The sequence below is a fragment of the Polypterus senegalus genome, unplaced genomic scaffold, assembly GCF_016835505.1.
Source record: "Polypterus senegalus isolate Bchr_013 unplaced genomic scaffold, ASM1683550v1 scaffold_5491, whole genome shotgun sequence".
NCBI lineage: Eukaryota > Metazoa > Chordata > Cladistia > Polypteriformes > Polypteridae > Polypterus > Polypterus senegalus.
Genome location: NW_024383087.1, coordinates 13,421 through 35,670, shown reverse-complemented (window position 1 = coordinate 35,670; position 22,250 = coordinate 13,421). Strand labels below are relative to the sequence as shown.

At 41.4% G+C, this 22,250-nt stretch overlaps 1 gene segment (V, D, J or C); it reads left to right on the top strand.

Annotated features, from left to right (window-relative positions):
- The first annotated feature begins 3,961 nt into the window (after positions 1 to 3,961).
- Positions 3,962 to 4,490, top strand: LOC120521315. The segment is given in 2 exon segments: positions 3,962 to 4,039; positions 4,171 to 4,490. Coding segments are annotated over 2 exon segments (369 nt in total).
- Positions 4,491 to 22,250: the final 17,760 nt, after the last annotated feature.

Below are 22,250 nucleotides of genomic sequence, written 5' to 3'. Positions count from 1 at the left end.
TTGGTCACTCTGTCAAAGCTCCAGAGGTCCTCTGTGGAGAGAGGAGAACCTTCCAGAAGGACAACCATCTCTGCAGCAATTCACCAATCAGGCCTGTATGGTAGAGTGGCCAGACGGAAGCCACTACTTAGTAAAAGGCACATGGCAGCCTGCCTGGAGTTTGCCAAAAGGCACCTGAAGGACTCTCAGACCATGAGAAACAAAATTCTCTGGTCTGATGAGACAAAGATTGAACTCTTTGGTGTGAATGCCAGGCGTCACGTTTGGAGGAAACCAGGCACCACTCATCACCAGGCCAATGCCAATCGTACAGTGAAGCATGGGGATTGCAGCATCATGCTGTGGGGAAGTTTTTCAGCGGCAGAAACTGGGAGACTAGTCAGGATAAAGAGAAAGATGACTGCAGCAATGTACAGAGACATCCTGGATGAAAACCTGCTCCAGAGCGCTCTTGACCTCAGACTGGGGCGACGGTTCATCTTTCAGCAGGACAACGACCCTAAGCACACAGCCAAGATATCAAAAGAGTGGCTTCAGGACAACTCTGTGATTGTCCTTGAGTGGCCCAGCCAGAGCCCAGACTTGAATCCGATTGAACATCTCTGGAGAGATCTTAAAATGGCTGTGCATCGACGCTTCTTATCCAACCTGATGGAGCTTGAGAGGTGCTGCAAAGAGGAATGGGCGAAACTGGCCAAGGATAGGTGTGCCAAGCTTGTGGCATCATATTCAAAAAGACTTGAAGCTGTAATTGCTGCCAAAGGTGCATCGACAAAGTATTGAGCAAAGGCTGTGAATACTTATGTACATGTGATTTCTCAGTTTTTTTATTTTTAATAAATTTGCAAAAACCTCAAGTAACCTTTTTTCACGTTGTCATTATGGGATGTTGTGTGTAGAATTCTGAGGAAAAAAATTAATTTAATCCATTTTGGAATAAGGCTGTAACATAACAAAATGTGGAAAAAAAGATGCGCTTTGAATACTTTCCAGATGCACTGTACTTCCTGTAATAATAAGATTATTTTCTCATTTTCGTTTTCCTTAAAATAAATTGCTTAAGATTGTGGTGGGTTGGCGCCCTGCCTGGGGTTTGTTCCTGCCTTGCACCCTGTGCTGGCTGGGATTGGCTCTAGCAGACCTCCTTGACCCTGTGTTAGGATATAGCGGGTTGGTAAATGTCTGACTGACCAAATTGCTCTAGAATTTCCTATTTCCAAAAAATACTGTGGTGGACATTGAAAAAGTCATCAGGAAAATAGAAATATATCTAGTATGTGTATGTGTTTTAAAATTCATTTTTTGTATATGTGTTTTTGCCTTTAATACATTCAATTAGTTGCTTTCAAATAAAATAAGTATGTATTATCCTCACGTTAATACTGATATAATTTGACATATGCCAGCCTGACCACTAGGTGGCATCAAATAATATAGAATGGCTGCAGTGCTTATCGTCAAAAACAGATGTCCATAGTCACCGCACTCCTTGGCGTTACCTTGCACTTTTCTTAGAAAAGCTACTCTGGACATTATTTGCTTTGGGCCACTAGGAGGCAGCACTGGAAACCCTTTAAGTATACACTGGGACTAGATAGAAGACTAGATACAATCTCATATTGTTTCCTGCCATGTGCAGAAGGGTAATCTGCAAATACAATTAAGACAAAAATCCCATTTCTAATCTGCTTATCAAGCTCATAGTTTCAACCTGGAAAGAATCAATATGTCAATTAATATAGAACTAGTACAGGGTAGAACAGTAGCTGTACCAATGTACTCCATTATAGTGTCACTATATATTTTTAACAAGCACTGCGGGCAAAGCAGAAGCCAAGTCTAGATAGAAGGCAGTGCCAGTCCCAGCAGTAATGAATGCAAAGTGCCATCTATTATAGAATTGGTCTAAAAGCAGGAACAACGCACATGTTGATCTTTTTTTTCTTTCAGTACATGTGCCTTCCCTCTTTATTTATACTGTATATCTAGAGACTTCTCTGCTTGTCTGTCTCTCTATGACGCAGTGCTCTGTCTGTCTGTGTGTTATGGATCTTTAAATTACAGTTATAAGGACACTTGTTCATGTTATTTGCAGTCTCAATTGTTAAAACATATTTTAAAAGGAGCATCCCACATGAAAATATAATGATCTCATTAACTGACAGTGCATACCAGTTTATACATTTTATGTCCGTTTGAGGTTACAAAGAAAATACATTAAATCATATATCAATCGACACACGCTGCACGCAGGCAAGTGGGCAGTGAGAGTGGAGATAAAGATAAATAGCGACCACTTGATGACAGTATTAGCTATAATGAATGAAAGCATGAATTAATCAACAGAAATAACCACGATTGACCTTTTAAACTTAACGATTTACTTAAGAAAAAAAAAAGAAAGAAAAACGCCCCAGCACGTAGAAAGCAGACCAGGGAATTGAACTCGGGTCTCTGAGGCACAGTTAGCATGCTGCACCCTGAGAAGGTAATCTGTTATCATTCTTGAACCTTTTGTGAAAGTGTTTATTTGATCTTTGGAAATCAGGCTTCACACATTCTATAGTTCCTGCCTACATTTTGTAACATGTATTACTAAAATATGACAACGTTTCTGTTTTAACAATGTGTTTACACAGATTAGTGTAGAAACGGAACACACATGAAATGCATGTTTTTCCAAATAACGATCTATTATTTCCACTCTAAAACTCCAGCAGTTAAGTGACTCCCAGATAATCATACAAGGCATGAGCTGGGAAAACTCATCTAAATTGGCACATTTAGAAGACAAAGGATGCTGGCAGAGAGGTGAGAACGGTTTTAAGGTGGGCTAGATCTACGAGATTTTTCTTAGACTCTGGTAATTCTAGTGTTAATGAGGACAGGGGTCCCATTCCATGGGGCCCTTGTGTGAAGTCTGCAAGTCTTTCTTGTGTTCTTGTGGCTTTCCTCCATGTTCTACAGATTCCTCCAAGGATATGCAGGTTGCAGTATGCAAACCGGTGATGCTAAACCAACCACTGATATATGTGTGTGTGTGTGTGTGTGTGTTCACCCTGCAATCAGCTAGTGTCTTGTCCAAGGACTGTTTTGCCTTAAGCCAGATGCTTTCTGGGATACGTTTCAGCTTCCCTGCATTAGTGTAGTGGATAAGATGGTTAGAAAATAAATAAATGGATAATATCATGCTTTTATCATGCTGTTGTTGGATTCTTCTACATCAGTAATCTTTACTTTATACTGCAATCCACTATATTATGAGGGAAGCATTTGAACTTATATTGCTGAAAAAAACAAAAAAAAAACCAAAAACAGAACAAAGGCAAAAAATGATTAGCAATTCTTATAGCAATTTCAGTCAGTTGGTCATTTTCCAAACCACTATATCCAAACTACAGGGTCATGGGGGTCTACTGGTGCCAATCCCAGCCAACACAGGGCGCAAGGCAGGAACAAACCCCAGGCAGGGCGCCAACCCACTGCAGGATACACACCCGCACACCAAGCACACACTAGGGACAATTTAGGATTGCCAATACACCTAACCTGCATGTCTTTGTACTCTGGGAGGAAACCCACGCAGACACCGGGAGAACATGCAAACTCCACGCGGGGAAGACCCTAGCAATTTCATTTTTTGACAAAAGTAAAAAGATTCACTTAGTGCGACAGCCAAGCCATAATCACATATACAGCTACACAGTTCATGCAAGGATTGGACAGTCAGGTCACTGAATGTTCAGGATAAAAATGATATCCAGCCTTCCTTAGTTCAAAATGAGTGAGGCTTTGATAAAACCACAAAATGGCAGATGCATGAATTCTCCCTTCTCTCAGTTCATTGTTAGCACACCCTCACTTCATTTCCTTTGTTTCTTCCCCATTCAGGATTTGCATACTGACGTCTCTCCTTAAAGCTGCTTGAGACATAAAGAGTGGAGTCACTGAGATCGAGACAGTTAAGCCTGTCTCTAAGACACAGTGGAGATGGATTTCTCACTTCTGTTTTTGGTGGCCTTCTTTGTGTTGATTGAAGGTGAGGTCTAGAAATAAATAAATTATTGGACCTGTTATGTGAATTCTACTAAGTAGTACTGTAATTGTATTTATGTGTAAAAAATAAACTAATTGTACTTTATTTAATCTCTTGTATTCTCTTCTATCCAGGGTCCTATGGAGATATCATCATGACTCAGTCTCCCTCAAGTCTCTCTGCATGGCCAGGAGAAACTGTCAGCATGAACTGTAAAGCCAGCAGCTCCATTTACTATAACAACTATGAACGTCTTTATTGGTTTCAGCAGAGAGCAGGAGAAGCTCCAAAACTCCTGATTTGTTTAGCAAGCACTCTACAGTCTGGGATCTCAAGTCGCTTCAGTGGCAGTGGCTCAGGACTTGATTATATGCTGACCATCAGTAACGTGCAGCCTGAAGATGCAGCACATTACTACTGTCAGCACGGCCGCAGTTATCCTCTCACACAGTGACACAGAGCCGTACAAAAACTTCCTCAACTTGTCTGTGCAGCTGCTGTTCTTAATTATGCTGGTGCTAAGAGAGAAGTCACAGGGTTGGCATACATGAGAGACAGAGAGAGAAAGAGAACAGAAAGAGAGTCTCCTGATCACAACATATTACAGAAAGGGCAGATTGTGCCAACTATATATATATATCAACTCAGACCTTGAATAAAAGCTGTCGTGTGATGACCTAATAGATGAGTTTGGCTTCAAAAAATGTAGACGTGCGTTGTTGTGATAGGCAACAAAGAGACTGAGGAAACCCCAAAACATTCACTTTCAAGTTTTGATTTATTTTGATAAAAGTATTTGTATTTGATGTTTAAAGTTAAGTTTGTGATGTGTGCTTTCTTTGTTAATTCTTTATTTATTGATGTTTTTGTTGTTCTAATTAAATATTCATGTAATGGATTCAGGGAGTGGCAGGGTGGGTGGGCTGGTTGACCCAAGCAGATTCTGCCTAGGGCCCTGGTTTGGCTAGAGGCAGCACTGCCTATAACAGAACTGCTTGGAGAAAGAACAGCGGGCAACTAAAGCAAACTGCACAAGCCAAAAAAAGGCATCCCAGACATAGTAACAAAAACAGCTTTGCACCAAGGTATTAAGACAGGAATATGATAGCTTCAATTATAAAGAAATAATTCAAATACTTATATAAACATACCAAGAAAATATAAAGATAAAAAATAAAATAAATAAAAGTTGCTTGGAGTTGTATAGAGTGAGAAGTCAAGCAAAATCACACCTTTTATAAATACTATATCGTTATTTGGAACACATGCATTTCATGTGTGTTCCGTGTCTACAGCGATCTATGTAAACACATCATTAAAAAAGAAACGTTTTTCATGTTTTAGAAATAATTAACAAAACGTAGACATGAAGTTTATAATGTGTGAAGCCTGAAGTCCAAATATCAAAGAAACACTTTCACAAACGGTACAAATATATCAGAACAAGTGCGCTTCTATTCAAGAATATAACTGCAGCAACTGCGTTAGGGTGTGACATTGAGATGCATTTAGTACCACTGCTTCTGTGGTGCAACAGTATCAACTGTTGACTAGTAATCAAAACTTCATGGGTTCAATCCCCACCGAGTCCATTTTGAGAAGTGAACTGCTGTTATTCTTACTATTTTAGAATAAAAACATACATTTGATTTCAGTCTGTAACAGCCAGTGTAAATGTATGATACTTGTAAAGGTTAGATTTGTTTTTTTTTTTATTATTATTATTCAGTTTCATTCTCTCTTTCGCATTCACAATCCTACCCATCTGACACTGCTGTTTTCACATAAAAACACACTATAGCTCTGCACTCTGTAGAAAGTAAGTAAATAAGATTCAATCTGGCTTTTATATAAGTAACATATAAATGTTGATGTACAAGTATAACAAAACAAGTGCACTTTTATTCAAGACTGCAGAACTTCCTGTGTTTGAGCGACATGGGCATGCTCAAAAAATACATGTGTAAAGCCACGAAAAGTGAATGCGACTGAGAGAATGAAACTGAATGAAATGAAACCCATCTGACACTGCTGTTTTCACATAAAGACGCGCTATAGCTCTGCACTCTGTAGGAAGTAAGTAAATAAATCCAAATAAATAACATCTGGACGGTGTATGTGCCCTAAAAAGAAGTCTGACTGCATTATCGTACCAATGATTGCAAACAGAAGTGTCTGCATGCTCTTTTCATGGCATTACACGTGTATTTTTTGAGCATGCCCGTGTCGCTCAAACACAGGAAACTCTACAGTGTACTTGTGAGTTTCTTTTTTGTTCGGTTATAGTCTTGAATAAAAGTGTACTTGTTTTGTTATACTTGCACATCAACATTTATATGTTACTTACATAAAAGCCAGATCGAATGTTTTTTACTTACCTCCTACAGAGTGCAGAGGTACAATGCGTCTTTATGTGAAAACAGCAGTGTCAGATGGGGGGGTAGGGTAGGATTGTGAACGCGACTGAGAGAATGAAACTGTATAATAATAATAAAAAAAAAACAAAGCTAACCTTTACAAGTATCATACATTTACACCGGCTGTTACAGACTGAAATCAAATGTATGTTTTTATTCTAAAATAGTAAGAGTACAAGCAGCTGACTTCTCAAAACAGACTCGTCGGTGATTGAACTCATGATGTTTGTATTACCAGTCAACAGCTGATACCATTGCACCACTGAAGCAGCCATAGTAAATGTGTGTCAATGCAACACTCTAATGCGTCTTGTTTTTCTGCGGTTATATTTTTGAATAAAAGAGCACTTGTTCTGCTGTACTTGTACCTTTTGTGAAAGTGTTATTTGGAATTCAGGTTTCACACATTATACACTTCATGTCTACATTTTGTCAATAAAATAAAACATGAAAAATGTTTCTGTTTTAACGATGTGTTTACATAGATCGTCGCAGACACGGAACACACATGAAATGTAAGTTTTCCAAATAACGATACAGTATTTATAAAAGGTGTGATTTTGCTTGACTTCTCACTCTATACAACTCCAAGCAACTGACACGCAGATAAACAGACTTGAGCTGAGAAAACTGTGCGCCGGTGGGGGATGTGATAGTGTGGAAGACGAATGTTCTCTTCGTTCCCTTGTACTAATTCATGTCTGAGAAGTAAGCTTTACAAAACCATGTAATAGCATGCTTTGTTTTAGCAAACAGAAAAATGTTTGTGCAAAGGACTCAAGGTCTGAGCATTCCACACATGAGTCTGCCTTATCACGTTTTCCCTTAGCTTACATCTGAACGCCATAACAAAAGGGCCAAGAAATCAAGTTGCATAAGGGCTTGAAGGGGCTAAAGGTTTGTGTATAATAAATGTGTTGACTGTTACATTTTATAATGATATTAAATTACGCATTCTAGGGGTATAAAACTGGACCCCACCCAACAGACGGGGTTCAGAAGAGCCCTGACGCTGTCATGTATATTTGATTGTCTGCTTTTCTGAAACTCTTCTCACCGTGACTCTGAAAATAAAGCTGCTTTATAACCACACCTGCTGTCGGGTCTGAGATTTCGTCCACAGTTTTGGCCAAGCGTGGGGCAGGAGGCGGCAGACGGCTCCTCGTGCAGGATCGTCCAGAGGACCGTGGTGGAGCCGATTCCGGCCGGATCGGGTCCAGCTTCGGTAAATGTAGGATTGGCCTGCCTTGGGCGTTTCCTGCGGGGAGTCCCTGACCTCCTCCTAGCCGATATGAGGCACGACTTGACGGGCATTTCCATGCAGGTGGATGGAGTCACGGTGAGTAGATCGGGGGATTCCTGTTAGTTTGACTGGTGTGCTGGAAGTAATATGAATATAGAAGGAAAAGGAATAAAAAGCATATGCAAAATAAAGAATAAGAAAGCATACTGTATGGAAAATACATAGGAAGGTTCTAAGGGCTCACGGAAAGTGACTTTGGGACCCTACGGAAAACGGCACAGTGTGAATGTTAGCTAGTCACCCCTGTGGAAAGGATTAGAAAAGGCGAGTGGCACGCTCCTATAATAATTTGAGGAACGGGGTGAAAGGGCGTATTTAGAGAATGTGTGTCTAAATAAACGGGAGGTCGAGTTTTCATCTGCTGTCTGGTCATACTCTTGTTTCAACGGGTTGCTAAGGTGACGGAGACAATACCCTGGCAGATTGACGCATACAAACCGTCTGATGAAGGGATCGGGGTTAAAACCTCCATATCCTGGACTCCACGGGGCGTATTGATGTAGGATTCTGCTGATGCGAATAAACGGACACGAAGTCACCTGAAGCTGTAATCCGGGAATAGGAGCGGACGGCGGGTGGAACGGGGTTTATCGAGGGCTGAGTCACTTTCTGCTGAGATCCTGCCACTCACTATGGGAAAAACAATCAGTAGCCAGTCAAACAGTCCCCAAGAGTCCTAAAACCTAACGTTAGAAGGATTATTTTCGGGGGATCGCCAGGCTCCTAGTGCGCTGTCGGGATCAAAAGGCGGGTCCCTTAGAAAGCTCATTGAAAAGAAGACAGGATTAAAAAAGCATGTAGGAGGTGGAATAAGGACAGTGGAGGTAGATGGCCAGTGGAAGGAACTGGAGATATGAATTAGAAAAATACTGTGCAGAAATACACAGGGTTGTTGTAATGGAGGTCCTTATCGGATGGATATTTATGACAGATGGGAATTGGTTATTAAAGACCGTACGTTGGAAGCGGCACAAAACGGAATGAGCTTTTAGTTGCTGAACTTAAGAATAGAAAGGAAAAGAAGAGCTGCTTATAGCTTTACAGAAAGTGTAGGCTGATACGGGACCCCAGTCTGAAGGAAGGAGGAGAAGGAGTGATAAAAAAAAAACTTTTATATCCAGTGCTCTCTTCCCCAACACTTTACCCACAACCCCTTCCACTGCCACATTCACTCATTGCCCCAACGGCTCCTGTGGTTACCGATGCCCCAGTTACTGATGATTTCTTTGATGAACAATATCAATGTGACCCCTCCTCACTTACAGATCCTGATGATGAGACTGACGGCCACTTGTTAGGGGCTATGGGAGGCTTTTCTAACTTACACAAAAAGCCCTCCATTTCACAACGTGCTAGAACCAAAACCCTCAGAGATAAGACCCCTGAAAACCTTACCCGTTTAAGTCCCCAAAACCTTTAGCACCCACATTTTCATGCCCTTTAATTGAGGTTCCTAACCCCCGACACGATCCCACACAATCCCCAGGAAATGCTAACCCCACTACTGTAATGATACATCGTAACTGAGATATTCAAGAGCTGAAAGACGTAGTGTCCGAATTGCCTGATCGTAAGGTAATCGGTGGGTTGAAGTTTGTGGAACAGGTGCAGCAACTAGATAATATGTACAAACCCAGTGCGCCGAGTGGACCCAAGTGCTACGCAGAAAGATGGGCACTACTTGGGCTACTGTCAATCATGGGCAGCATAATGGAGTACAGTGGCATTGGAATGAGGCATTGCCTCGTGGACAAAATAATGAGGGTCCTTTCCTTGCCAAATGGGAACTGTGAAAACTGCAATAGCTGCAAAATATAAAAAGGGCACCGACTGATACCTTTTCAGCTGCCAAACAAAAGAAAGATGAGACAGTAGATGAATGGGCACACCGCATTCAGGACTTGTTGACAAACCATTCTGGCTTAGACAGCCCAGATGACTGTAACAAGGCAGGAGTTCCTCCCTTTTCTGTCAGGACTCAGAAGTGATATTCAAAATAAAGTACGCGTCCTGTATTTGGATGGGAAAGTGCCACTTTTGATGAAGTTAAAAAAAAAGACAGCGGAGCATGCTGAACGACAGACTAAACAAAAGAGTCAGACACTCAGACCAAGTTAATCGGCACAAATGAATTATTATGCAGGTGGAGCTGCCTCAGGCAGGGGAGGGACGTGAAAGACGTGGATTTTCCGAGAACAGGGGCGAAGCCGGGGGAGAGGTCGTGGATTTTTACTTCCTAATCCGAATTCTTCGTCTGCTCAGCCGCCTCTCCCCTCAGATCAAGCACCTACACATCTTGCCTGTTACGATGGGACACTTCTGCAGCAATTGCCCACATCAGCTTCCTCCCCGCCTTCCTTACCTGAACCTGAGGATATTCCTTTCACAGGGACCCCAGCCACTCTTTTCAGTTGCCTTTGCTCACTTGCCATGGGACACAGATCCTTTATTGACTTTGCTGAATGGCACTGAAACTGCTTTTCTAGTCTGCCTCGAACGATACACTGACTGTTCTTAGTGCTTCTGGACAACCACATTTTTACTGGTGTCTAAACCTCTTCGGTTCAGCTTCATTTCAGTGGTTCCACTTTGATGCACCGGTTTTTTTTATTAAATCAGCTCTGCCCTGTTAATCTGTTAGGAAGGGATGATGACTAAGCTCTCCCTCTCTATTTCTCTAACCAAACGAGGGTTTCACTGTTCTATTCCTAAATTCCTGTGCCAAACCTCCCCCCACACTAAGCCCTCTTTTGCAGCCTGGACCCTGAACATCTCCTCACACACCATTCTTCTAAAGCCCTACACTCTTATATTCTTTTCCCCACTTGCAAGTCCCCAACCCCTCCACTGCACTGCCCAGTACTTCCCTTCTGAAGTGGACACACCTTGGTTAGAATCTTTTCTCTTTCAGGTACTAGCCCAGAGACCCTCCATATCCCTTGCATTTTTTCTCATGCACAACAGCTGCTGCTGTCAGTGCACTTCACATATTCCAAAGCGTTTTCTATTTAGGAGGTTCGGTTCCCCATGTTTTCTTTAGCCAATTATAGCACCGTTCACTGAGTTGAAATTGGGGATTGGGTGGAACAATGTTTCAATAGGACGGACTGGCTACATGTTGCTTCGGTATCTTTGATACCTCAGATCATTTGATAACTAAAGTTTGTGCTTCAAAATGATTTTTAGTACATCGTGCATTGTGCCGTCCTTCCCTTTCTGCTTTTCATTGCAAACCGCTCTCCCTCTTGGCTTTCCTCACTTCCCGATGCACTTTGGTCCCAGGGGAAAAATGATTATGGAAGGATAGCACACTGTGAGCCACTGGTGATTTACCCAAAAATCCTCCTTCGCCCGCATCGCCCCAGTATCCTCTGTCTCCAGCAGCAGAGGCTGGCATCTCCGCCGTACATTCCGATCTCGTGAAACGTGGAGCAGTCATTCAAGTTAAATACTCTCCAGTCAACTCCCCCGTTTTACCTGTTTAAAAGGCTGACGGTTCATGGCGTTTTGTTCAAGATCTTCGACACGTAATTCTGCAGTTTTCCTAGGGCACCTATTGTTACTAATCCTTCCACTATTCTTTCTACGATACCCTCGTCCGCCTGTTATTTCTCTGTTATTGACTTTGCTAATGCTTATTTTGTATTCCTTTGCACCCGACTCTCAATTCTGGTTTGCCTTTACTTTCCAAAACCGCCGTTGGACATGGACCGTTATGCCTCAGGGATATATTGTAGCCCTTGTGTATTGGATAAGCTCTTGCTCAAAATTTAAAAGGCTTTTGGCCGAAAAAGACAGTGTATTGATACAGTATGTGGAATGTTGTGTAGTACTACGAAGCAGATTGTGCACGGATACTCAGCAATTGTTATTATTTAGCAGAAAATGGCCACAAAGTTTCTAAAACAAAACTGCAGTTAATTCAAACAACTGTGAAATATTCAGGTCATGACATTTCTTGTGAAACGAGCTCTCTCTCTCTCTAGCGACCGTATAAACACCATTCAAAATCTTCCTAGACCAAGACATGTTACAAAGCAACAGGTTGTGTCTGTATTAGGCATTATAGGATACTGCCGGCAATGGATTTTAAACTTCAATGAAAGAGCACAGCTTTTGCAAACTTTAGCGGTCACCCCTGATCTCCCCTTTCTGGTCAGGTGGCATGGAATGATCAAGCTGGGAAGGCTCTATGTGACTTAAAAAAAAATGCCCTACTGTTTGCGCATGCGTTGGGACTGTTGACTATCTCGTCCATTCACTCTGTTTGTGGACGAAAAGGGGATATATGAATGCATTTTTACACAACTCCATGGAGAAAAACAAAGGCTTAGCCTATTTTTGAAAAATTGGATCCAGTGGCTGTGGGACTTCCAACCTGTCTCAGAGCTGTAGCAGCCACAACAGAGGCCGTGCTAGCCAGTACAGATATAGTGCTCATGAGCCCCCTAGTGGTAAAAGTGCCTCACGCCGTACACTCCATTTTAGTACAGGCTAAAACCTCACATCTCACTACTGCTAGGGAAATACACTACCAAAATATACTCTGTACATTGTCAAACGTTACCATAGAAAGGTGCTCCACCTAAATCCAGCTACATTGCTTCCAACTGAAAATCAAGGGGAACCCCACAACTGTCATGATAAAATAACTAAGGTTATAAAACCTAGACCAGACCTACAGGAAACACCCTTAGGAACAGGAGAGATAATTTTTGTGGATGGGTGTTCTTTATGATTGGAAAATGGAACACCTTCAACCAGCTATGCAGTGGTCAAAGGTGACCACCTGCTGGAAGCAAACCAATTTCTTCAAGTTTAAGCGCAGGCAGCTGAGTTGATAGCTCTCACCCGAGCTTGTCAGTTGTCAGAGGGAAAAATTGTAACTATCTATACTGATTCTAGATATGCTTTTGGAGTCTGCCATGATCATGGGGCATTATGGAAACTCAGGGATTCAAGACCAGTACTGGCAAGCCCATTCAACATAAAAAACTAAAAGAATCCCTCTTAGAGGCCATAACGAAACCATCAAAGCTAGCGATCGTTAAATGTCAAGCTCACACAGGAAAACAGGATCCTGTCAGTAAAGGAAACAAATTAGCTGATCATTTTGCTAAATGGGCTGCGTATAATAACACACCAATCTTTTATTCCAACAGAGAAATGACCAGGACACTGATAATCAAATTATTTCTTTACAGAATGCAGCCACGGACACAGAGAAGAAAATGGTCCAAAGAAGGGTCCCTCTCTGATGGAGTCTGGACCCATAAGCAAACTAACAAACCTTTCCTCCCAAAGCTTCTTTCCCAGGTATGGAAAAAATCGCCCATGGCCTAGACCATGCTGGAAAAGACGCCATGGTTCAAGATGTTGAAAAATATTGGGAAGCTGTAGGTTTCTCTACATATGCAGAGCAGTTCTGCAGGTGCTGTGCATTATGTCAAAAGTTTAATGTAGGAAAGGGCACCCAGGTAAGTCCCGCCATTACACCTAACCTAATGGGTCCATTCGAACACCTTCAAATGGACTTCATTGAATTAACACCATCAAAGGGGTACCGATACTGTTAAGTAATTGTTGATGTGTTCTCCGATGGGTGGAAGCTTTCCCTTCCAAACATGCAGATGCCAAACCTGTGGCAAAAGCTTTGATAAAGGAAATCATTCCTAGATGGGGAATACCACAGAAATTACAAACTGATAATGGCACCCACTAAATTCCATTATAAATGAATTAACCACCTGGCTCCAGATAAATGTGCATCATTATTGCAAATACCACCCCCAGAGTGGAGGTATTGTGGAACGATGCAATGGTACCTTGCAATCTAAATTGGCTAAAATCTGTGAGCAAACAAATTTAACTTGGCCTGATGCTCTGCCTCTGGCCTTGATGGGATTAAGGGGAAGAACACATTGGCAGTTAGGGCTGTCGCCATTCGAAATTCTGACCGGATGGACCATGCCAGTCGGCATGGTCATAGGTAATGTTACACTGCATACTGTGGACAATGATCTTCTTTCCAGTCTTACAGGTCTCCGAGCTTCTCTGAAGGAAGTCCACGAGCAGGTGAATCAGGCCTGGAGAACTAGTCCTCCATCAAAGGACTCCCCGATTCCATTAGGAACCTGGATTCTGGCTAGAGATACTCGAAGGAAACATTGGCATCACCCTCGGTGGAGAGGACCGTTCAAGTTCTGCTGTAGACACCACATGCTGTTAAAGTTGAGGGACTGCCTGCTTGGATTCACATCTCACATTGCAAAAGATGGCACCCTTGATTGTGGTCCTACTATGTCTTTCCATCCCCTTGTCGACTGCTCTGGTCACCTTGACTTTTCCTTTCGGAATCACCACATCAGTTCAGGTGGATTTCTGTTCTATTATTGACTGTGGGACTGATCGACAAATCCAGTGGAACTGGTCTGACAAATGTGTGTGTAACTGTTACAAACTCTGGATTCGAAGTAACTGTGACATGTGGGACTGGGTTTTGGCTAATACTGGAACTGATGACTGGGGTTTATCAACCCTATAAGGCCCAGAAGTATGGTCTGAAATATCGTTTTCTATTATAAAAGGACATGCCCCTCATGAATGTGCGAATACCATTGTAACCCTTTGATCATTACTCTGAAGAACCCTTCTTTACATGATTCAGGAACCTATATTTTAGGGGCATGTGTATCTGGAATAGATCCTCTAGGGAGATTTCAAATTAAGGTTGAGAACCCTGTTACTAACACCTCCCATTTCCCCACACACACACCTCTCTCTCCTACCCCTGGTCCAAACCTGGCCCCTGTCAAGGTCATGAATATTTCCACCTCTTCTTCCACTTTTCGATTGAAATTGGGTATGGGGATCAGAACCGTTGGCTGCAATGGGTATTATATTCGCTAGACAAGTGAATCAATCTGATTGCTATGCATGTGCTATAGCTAGGCCACATTTGGCCACTGTCCCTTTTCCTCTTTCTAACATATCTGATCCTACTGGCCTTCCTTGCCTACTTGCCCTTTTTATCTCTTCCTCTATTCCAATCGACTCTAATTACATTACACTTTCTCTTCTTTTCCCCTACTCTTCCCATGACTCCCCGATGCCTGATGAAGGTATTTATACCTGTTTTTAGAAACCTCACTTCCTCTCGTGGCACAAATGTTGGTAATATCCCATCCTCTTTTGTTTCCAAACTTTTCCGATTAATTCTTCCTCTTTAGCTTCCAAATTATCAATTTTTCTGATTACTCAGAATACTGATATTTGGTGGATGTGCCATAGGTCTAAATTGCTTGACATCCTTCCACCTGACTGGACTGGCACTTCTGCTTTAATACAATTTGTTATGCCTTTCCGACTTTTCCCTTTAACTGCCTTCCATGTGTCGACCATGTTTGGCCGACATCGTCAACCCCATTCTGTGGACCCTTCCCAGTTTTCCCTACATGGCCCTGGGGTGTATTTTGATTCCATTCGAGTCCCTCGTGGAGTCCCTGATAAGTTCAAGGCAAGGGACCAAGTTGCTGCCGAATTTGAGTCTATTTTTCCTCAGGTTACTATAAACAAAAATGTAGATTGGATTAATTATCTCTATTACAATCAACAAAGATTCTTAAATTTTACTAAGAAGCTGTTGAAGGTATCCATGAGCAACTTGATAAAACATCCCTCATGACCTGGCAAAATCGATTGGCTTTAGATATTTTGTGCTATGTTTGGTGATAATAATACAGCTCCTGATGGATCAATCACCCGTGCTTTAGCTGATTTGACATGAACTAGCTACTAATTCTGACATTTCTAATCCTTGGGACAAATGGTTTATGTCCACTTTTGGGTCCTGGGGCCAATGGCTTAAATCAGTTTTCATCTCTCTTACGGTTGCTTTAATTGTTCTCCTGCTTGTAGCTTGCTGTATTGTTCCCTTGATAAGATACATTGTATCCAAGTATTTTACTGCCTCTATGGCAAAGGCTTACTTTTACACAAAGAAAAAATGCTTCAGATCAGCACAGCCACCCCACACTCCTCCACCCACTCCACTCCATCCCCCTCTCCTACCCTTTCCTACTCATCTCTCCCTGATCAAATATTTTTTGTTTGCTAAAAAAGGGGGGAATGTGGAAGACGAATGTTCTCTTCGTTCCCTTGTACTAATTCATGTCTGAGAAGTAAGCTTTACGAAACCAAGTAACAGCATGCTTTGTTTTAGCAAACAGAAAAACATTTGTGCAAAGAACTCAAGGTCTGAGCATTCCACACATGAGTCTGCCTTATCACGTTTTCCCTTAGCTTACATCTGAACGCCATAACAAAAGGGGCAAAGAAATCAAGTTGCATAAGGGACATTGAAGGGGCTCAAGGTTTGTGTATAATAAATGTGTTGACTGTTACATTTTATAATGATATTAAATTACGCATTCTAGGGGTATAAAACTGGACCCCACCCAACAGACGGGGTTCAGAAGAGCCCTGACGCTGTCATGTATATTTGATTGTCTGCTTTTCTGAAACTCTTCTCACCGTGACTCTAAAAATAAAGCTGCTTTATAACCACACCTGCTGTCGGGTCTGAGATTTCGTCCACAATAGCAGACTGCTTGCTGCTTATCAACACATTTAAAAGACAAAAGATGCTGACAGAAAGGTGAGAAGCAATTTAAGGTGGGACGGATCTATGAGTTTTTTCGTAGGCTCTGGTAATTCTAGTGTTAATAAATGAATACTTCTTGGTAAAATGTAGCCTTTTAAACTAAAGGAAAGGTTCACAACATTTGTATTGTATACATGTAACATGCTAACAAAGCTTTGGCAGCTACCATGACCACCGCTGTGAACTGAGAGCATTCCTGTTAACTCCTTTCATCTACATCATATGAAGAATGTATGTTAAGAGACTCCTTTGGTATGAACATAGAGAGTCACTCTTTCATTCCCTACAGTCCCATGTGAGTTACCTTTGGTGCCCCAAACCGACAAGAAGATTTCCCCTCTGGCTTTGCACAGGGCCTAATGATGATGTTTGGTACCTCATCTGAACTTTCATTCCTCACACTTGTGAGAAGGAAATACTAGAAGTCCAAACTGCCCTACAAAAAGGACAGTTGTGTGGTGTTTCAAATTTAAACCATAGATGGACAAGGCTCGCACAGAGCCAGATTTCCTTAATCAACAGAATTTTCCCACTAGAGATGAGTAGATGACGAATTTCAGTTTACAAACTACAGGAAGACCCCACAGATCTCTACAAGAAGGAACTAAAAAAGATAGTATATAGCTTTCCTCCTGACATCAGGGAAGAAGTAAACAGTTTAATTCCTGAGAAACCCAAAATGGGTTACTTCTACATGCTTCCAAAAAATCCACAAAGAAGGGAACCCAGGAAGACCTATAATCTCAGGAATTGGCTCCCTTTACAGAAAATATTTCAGAACATCCTTAAACCACTTACTCGCAATGCAACCTGCCACATCCAGGACACCACTGACTTCTTAAAAAAACAGTCTGGTACAGGCCCCTTTCTCATTTAAAGATGTACCAATGTTGTTTCTTGTCCTAGTGTGTATATAAATTCAGGGAACTCCAGTTTCTGTATTACAGTCTGCCTGAAGAAGGGGCCTGAGTTGCCTCGAAAGCTTGCATATTGTAATCTTTCTATTTAGCCAATAAAAGGTGTCATTTTGCTTGACTTCTCACAAGCAGGATTCAAAGAAATCATGCTGAGAATGAATATCCTTTTAAGTGGTGTCATTAATTCTCACAACCAACAGCTCTAGTAACTTTTCAGGCTAAGGGAATGTTTCTTTCAGTAACCTCATAAGATGAGAACAAGATTTTCTTTCTTAGCGAGTGTCAAATGTACCAGATTGTTGAGCTCCTTTTACAGTACTTTTTTGTATTTTTCCGATTTTTTTATTTCCAATAATCTCCCACTTCTTCCAGGCATTCTAAAATATTTCAAAGTTACTGAGTGGACGTGAGACATCAGGGAATGTGGGCTTGAAATACAAATGCAGACTGATTTTGCGCCTCTACTGATTTACTGTAGTTAGGACCTGAAGGAGAAGAAAGGCATTCTAGGGAGGAGAATTATTTCAGTAAATGAAAACTATTAACAAAAAAAGGAACAAAATCATAAAAATAAATAAAATTATTAACTGAGATACAAACCTAAAACAATACAAGCCTACTACTATACCTGAAAACACCAATTGAAATAAAATAATAAACTATAAAAAATATTTTCAGTTTTTTTTGGCATTTCCATACTTACACACAGGCTAAGCTGGGCTATTTGCACAGAGGCTACAGGACCCCCAAAATTAATCAAAAATAATAAATATTTATTTTTTGTTTTTCAAAGAAATATTTCTGTTGTGAGATTGGGTGATCAAGTCCTCTTTAACTCCTTTACTTTTATCCCTGAGATAACTCACTCACTGATAGCTGCTTGCACACCATCATCCCTGGGCTTACTTCTCTCTGGTGAGCTGCTGCAATACTGGAGACGACTTTAGCAGGGGCATTTGTGACAGCAGGGACCACTGAACATGGAGCATCTGAACATTAAACATGTGATTAAACTATCATTTTATAATATTGACAGTTTTACAGCAATGGACCCTAAAATCCATAGATACCATATTTCCCTGAAAATAAGACCGGGTCTTATATTAAGTTTTACTCCAAAATATGCACTTGAGCTTATTTTCAGGGAATGTCTTATATTTATTCATGTACAACAATCTATATTTATTCAAATACATTCATGTCTTCTTCTTCTGAAAATCGTCATAACTCTCCACTTTCAAACCCTGAATTCCAGCCTGAATTTCTTGCGACTCCAGCCGCTTTTAGGTCCTCCGGGATCGATGTGCGTGATTCGATGTTTGATGAATGGTTGGATGTGATGAAGCAAATGCCAATATAAAAATGCTTTTATATTCAAGCGTTGGATATTCCTCAACGTAATGACATGATATATTATAAAAGTCACAACTAAAAATGTTTGATAAAGCATTGACTTTCTCTCTCCTAATCCAGATGCGCCTTAAGATGTAGACACCGAGTGTGTGTTAGGACACTCATAAGCTGCAACTGATGGCAGGATCAAATCAAACCAAGACTGAATTACTAAGGGGAACATTTTTGTCATTGTTTGCATGTATGCATCAAACATCTGTTCAGAGAAGTTTTTGTGACATTGGATTCCGTGTCTTCTAACTACTGAGAGACTTCATCATTTATATGGAAAGTCATGGAAATACCTGGCAGACTGTCCAAAATGAACACCATGTTCGAGCGTAAGGGTTTTCATTTTTATATGGTAACAGAAGGTGTGGATATTTTCAAAACATGGGAGAGGACACTTCAAAGAACATCTAAACCTGGTTAATTGGCTATCAACAATGAATTACAGTCCCAGAAGCATTGGTTGGGGTCTGGTCCATTAATGTAGTGAAAGATGCTTAGTTGATTAAAAAGATCTGCGGTGGCAAGGCTTAATGAGACCAGAAATTCTGTAATACTGAATATAGTGGGGCTGTTGTGAATAACACATGTGTAATGTTTCACAGAAGGTGAGGACGGTGCCTTAAGGGTATTAGACTGGGGTGGTTTGGACCATCTCAGAAGGTGTGTGGGGCCTTAGGTGAGACCAGCATAAAACCTGGGAGAGGACAGCTGTGATAATAGGGAGTAGATGTTGTTGTGGGCAAAATAACTGGCAATGCTCACATTGGAATGGGTAGACAGCAGTCTGTGGTGGTGTGGAGGAGAGTTTCATTTATAATTAGACAAATGAGACTGACGTAAGACTTGAATGGGTGGAGTACACAGTGCTATGAATAAAATGGACAGATGAGAAAGGTGTAAGAGCAGGTGACTGGGGGGAAAGGGAGTGAAGGGGCTCTGAACAAATACAAATAGTATTATTTAATATTATCTACTGTTGATTTCTGCTCTGTACTTGTAATTTTTCTATTGCACTATTATATTGTATTGAGGGTTACTTGTGTTCTGTTCTGTGTATTGTATTGTATTTACCCCCCTTGTTTTGACCCCCACTGCATGGTCTGTCTACCTGGAAAGGGGTCTCTCTATGAATTGACTTTCCTGAAGTTTCTTCCATTTTTTCCCTACAACTGCTTTTTTTTTTTTTTTTGGAGTTTCTCCTTGTCTTCTTAGAGAGTCAAAGCAGGGGGGGCTGTCAAAAGGCAGGGCCTGTTAATAAAGCCCATTGCATTACTTTTTGTGTGATTTTGGGCTATACAAAGATAAAATAACTGTTTTGTGTATGCTTTATTAAATTTAGATTTTTATGTGTGTGTGTTAAAAGGAATTGCAGATCTCTAAGACTATAAGGTGGTGGTCTCCATTTTATTTAATAAAAGTGTATGATTTAATTAAAGAGAAATCACACTCCTCAGACTAACAGGAAACGGTTATGCCAGAATATTGAAATGGAGACCCCTTATAATAGATAAGCCTGAGAAGTCCAAGAAGAATATTCTGCTCTTGCTGTAGAAAATGTGAGAAATTGGTTGGTGTTTTCCAGACTAAAAATTTCACCTTCTCCTTAGGGTTGTCCTCCTATATGACAGAGACATGCAGATTAGTTTGACTTGTTATTCAAATTTGGCTTCTCTATTGTGTGCCTCCCATTTAGAGACCTTTCCATGGCTTATCTCTGCCTTTCCACATTTGATTAAACAACTTTAAATAATGAGTGAATGGTGGAAAAAAACTAATTAGAAAAGAGCCTTGTTGAGGAAAGCAATGACATTATACAGCAGAACTGTACTATTGGGGAATTCAGGGAGCATACTGGTATGTAATGGTGCCTGTTGCTAAAGCTCCTTTTTATGATCCTCTTTTTTTTCTAGAAGTACTACAGTTTCTGCCCATTGACTGTGAATTGGTTTGCACCCTCGTAGGAGGACTGGCACTGTCGCTATCGCTGTTCTACCTGATCTTTCTCATTGGTGTTACTACAGCTGATCTCTACCTGCATAAGGACATTTTGGAGAAAGTCTCCTCTCCTTGCACTGGTTGCCTATTAAAGAGATCTATTTTAATAACCTACTTTTAGCTTACAAATGTATTGCTGGTATCTTCAAGACTTAATTACCATTTTTTCATTTGTTAGTTCTTTGTGCTGAGGGTCCTCTAACCTCCTGGTTGTTCCACAGACACAATGGGTCACTGAGTCTTTTGTTCTATTGGGCCTTGTCTGTGGAACAAGATCCTGCAGTCTAGATAGATAGATAGATACTTTATTAATCCCAAGGGGAAATTCACATAATCCAGCAGCAGTATACTGATACAAAGAAACAATATTAAATTAAATAGCAATAAAAATGAAAAAAAAAATTAAAAAAATCAAAATAAAATTAATGTTAGCATTTACACCCCCGGGTGGAATTGAAGAGTCGCATAGTGTGGGGGAGGAACGATCTCCTCAGTCTGTCAGTGGAGCAGAACAGTGACAAAAGTCTGTCACTGAAGCTACTCCTCTGTCTGGAGATGACACTGTTAAGTGGATGCAGTGGATTCTTCATGATTGACAGGAGTTTGCTTAGTGCCCGTCGCTCTGCCACAGATGTTAAACTGTCCAACTTTAATCCTACAATGGAGCCTGCCTTCTTAACAAGTTTGTCCAGGCGTGAGGCGTCTTTCATCTTTATGCTGCCACCCCAGCACACCACCGCGTAGAAGAGGGCACTCACCACAACCGTCTGGTAGAACATCTGCAGCATCTTAGTGCAGATGTTGAAGGATGCCAACCTTCTCAGAAAGTATAGTCTGCTCTGACCTTTCTTACATAGAGCATCAGTATTGGAAATCCAGTCCAATTTGTCATCCAGCTGCACTCCCAGATATTTAAAGGTCTGCACCCTCTGCACACAGTCACCTCTGATGATCACAGGGTCCATGAGGGGCCTAGGCCTCTAAATCCACCACCAGCTCCTTGGTCTTGCTGGTGTTAAGGTGTAAGTGGTTTGAGTCGGAAACCATTTAACAAAGTCTTTGATTAACTTTCTGTACTCCTCCTCCTGCCCACTCCTGATGCAGCCCACAATAGCAGTGTCATCAGCGAACTTTTGCACGTGGCAGGACTCCGAGTCATATTGGAAGTCTGATGTATATAGATTGAACAGGACCGGAGAAAGTACAGTCCCCTGCAGCGCCCTGTGTTGCTGACCACAATGTCAGACCTGCAGTTCCCAAGGCAGCACATATTGAGGTCTTTCTGTAAGATAGTCCACGATCCATGCCACCAGGTGTGAGTCTACTCCCATCTCAGTCAGCTTGTCTCCTAAGGAGCAGAGGTTGGATGGTGTTGAAGGCGATAGAGAAGTCCAAAACATAATTCTTACAGCACCACTGCCTCTGTCCGGGTGGGAGAGGGATCGTGTAGCATATAGATGATGGCATCCTCCGCTCCCACCTTCTCCTGGTATGCGAACTGCAGAGGGTCGAGGGC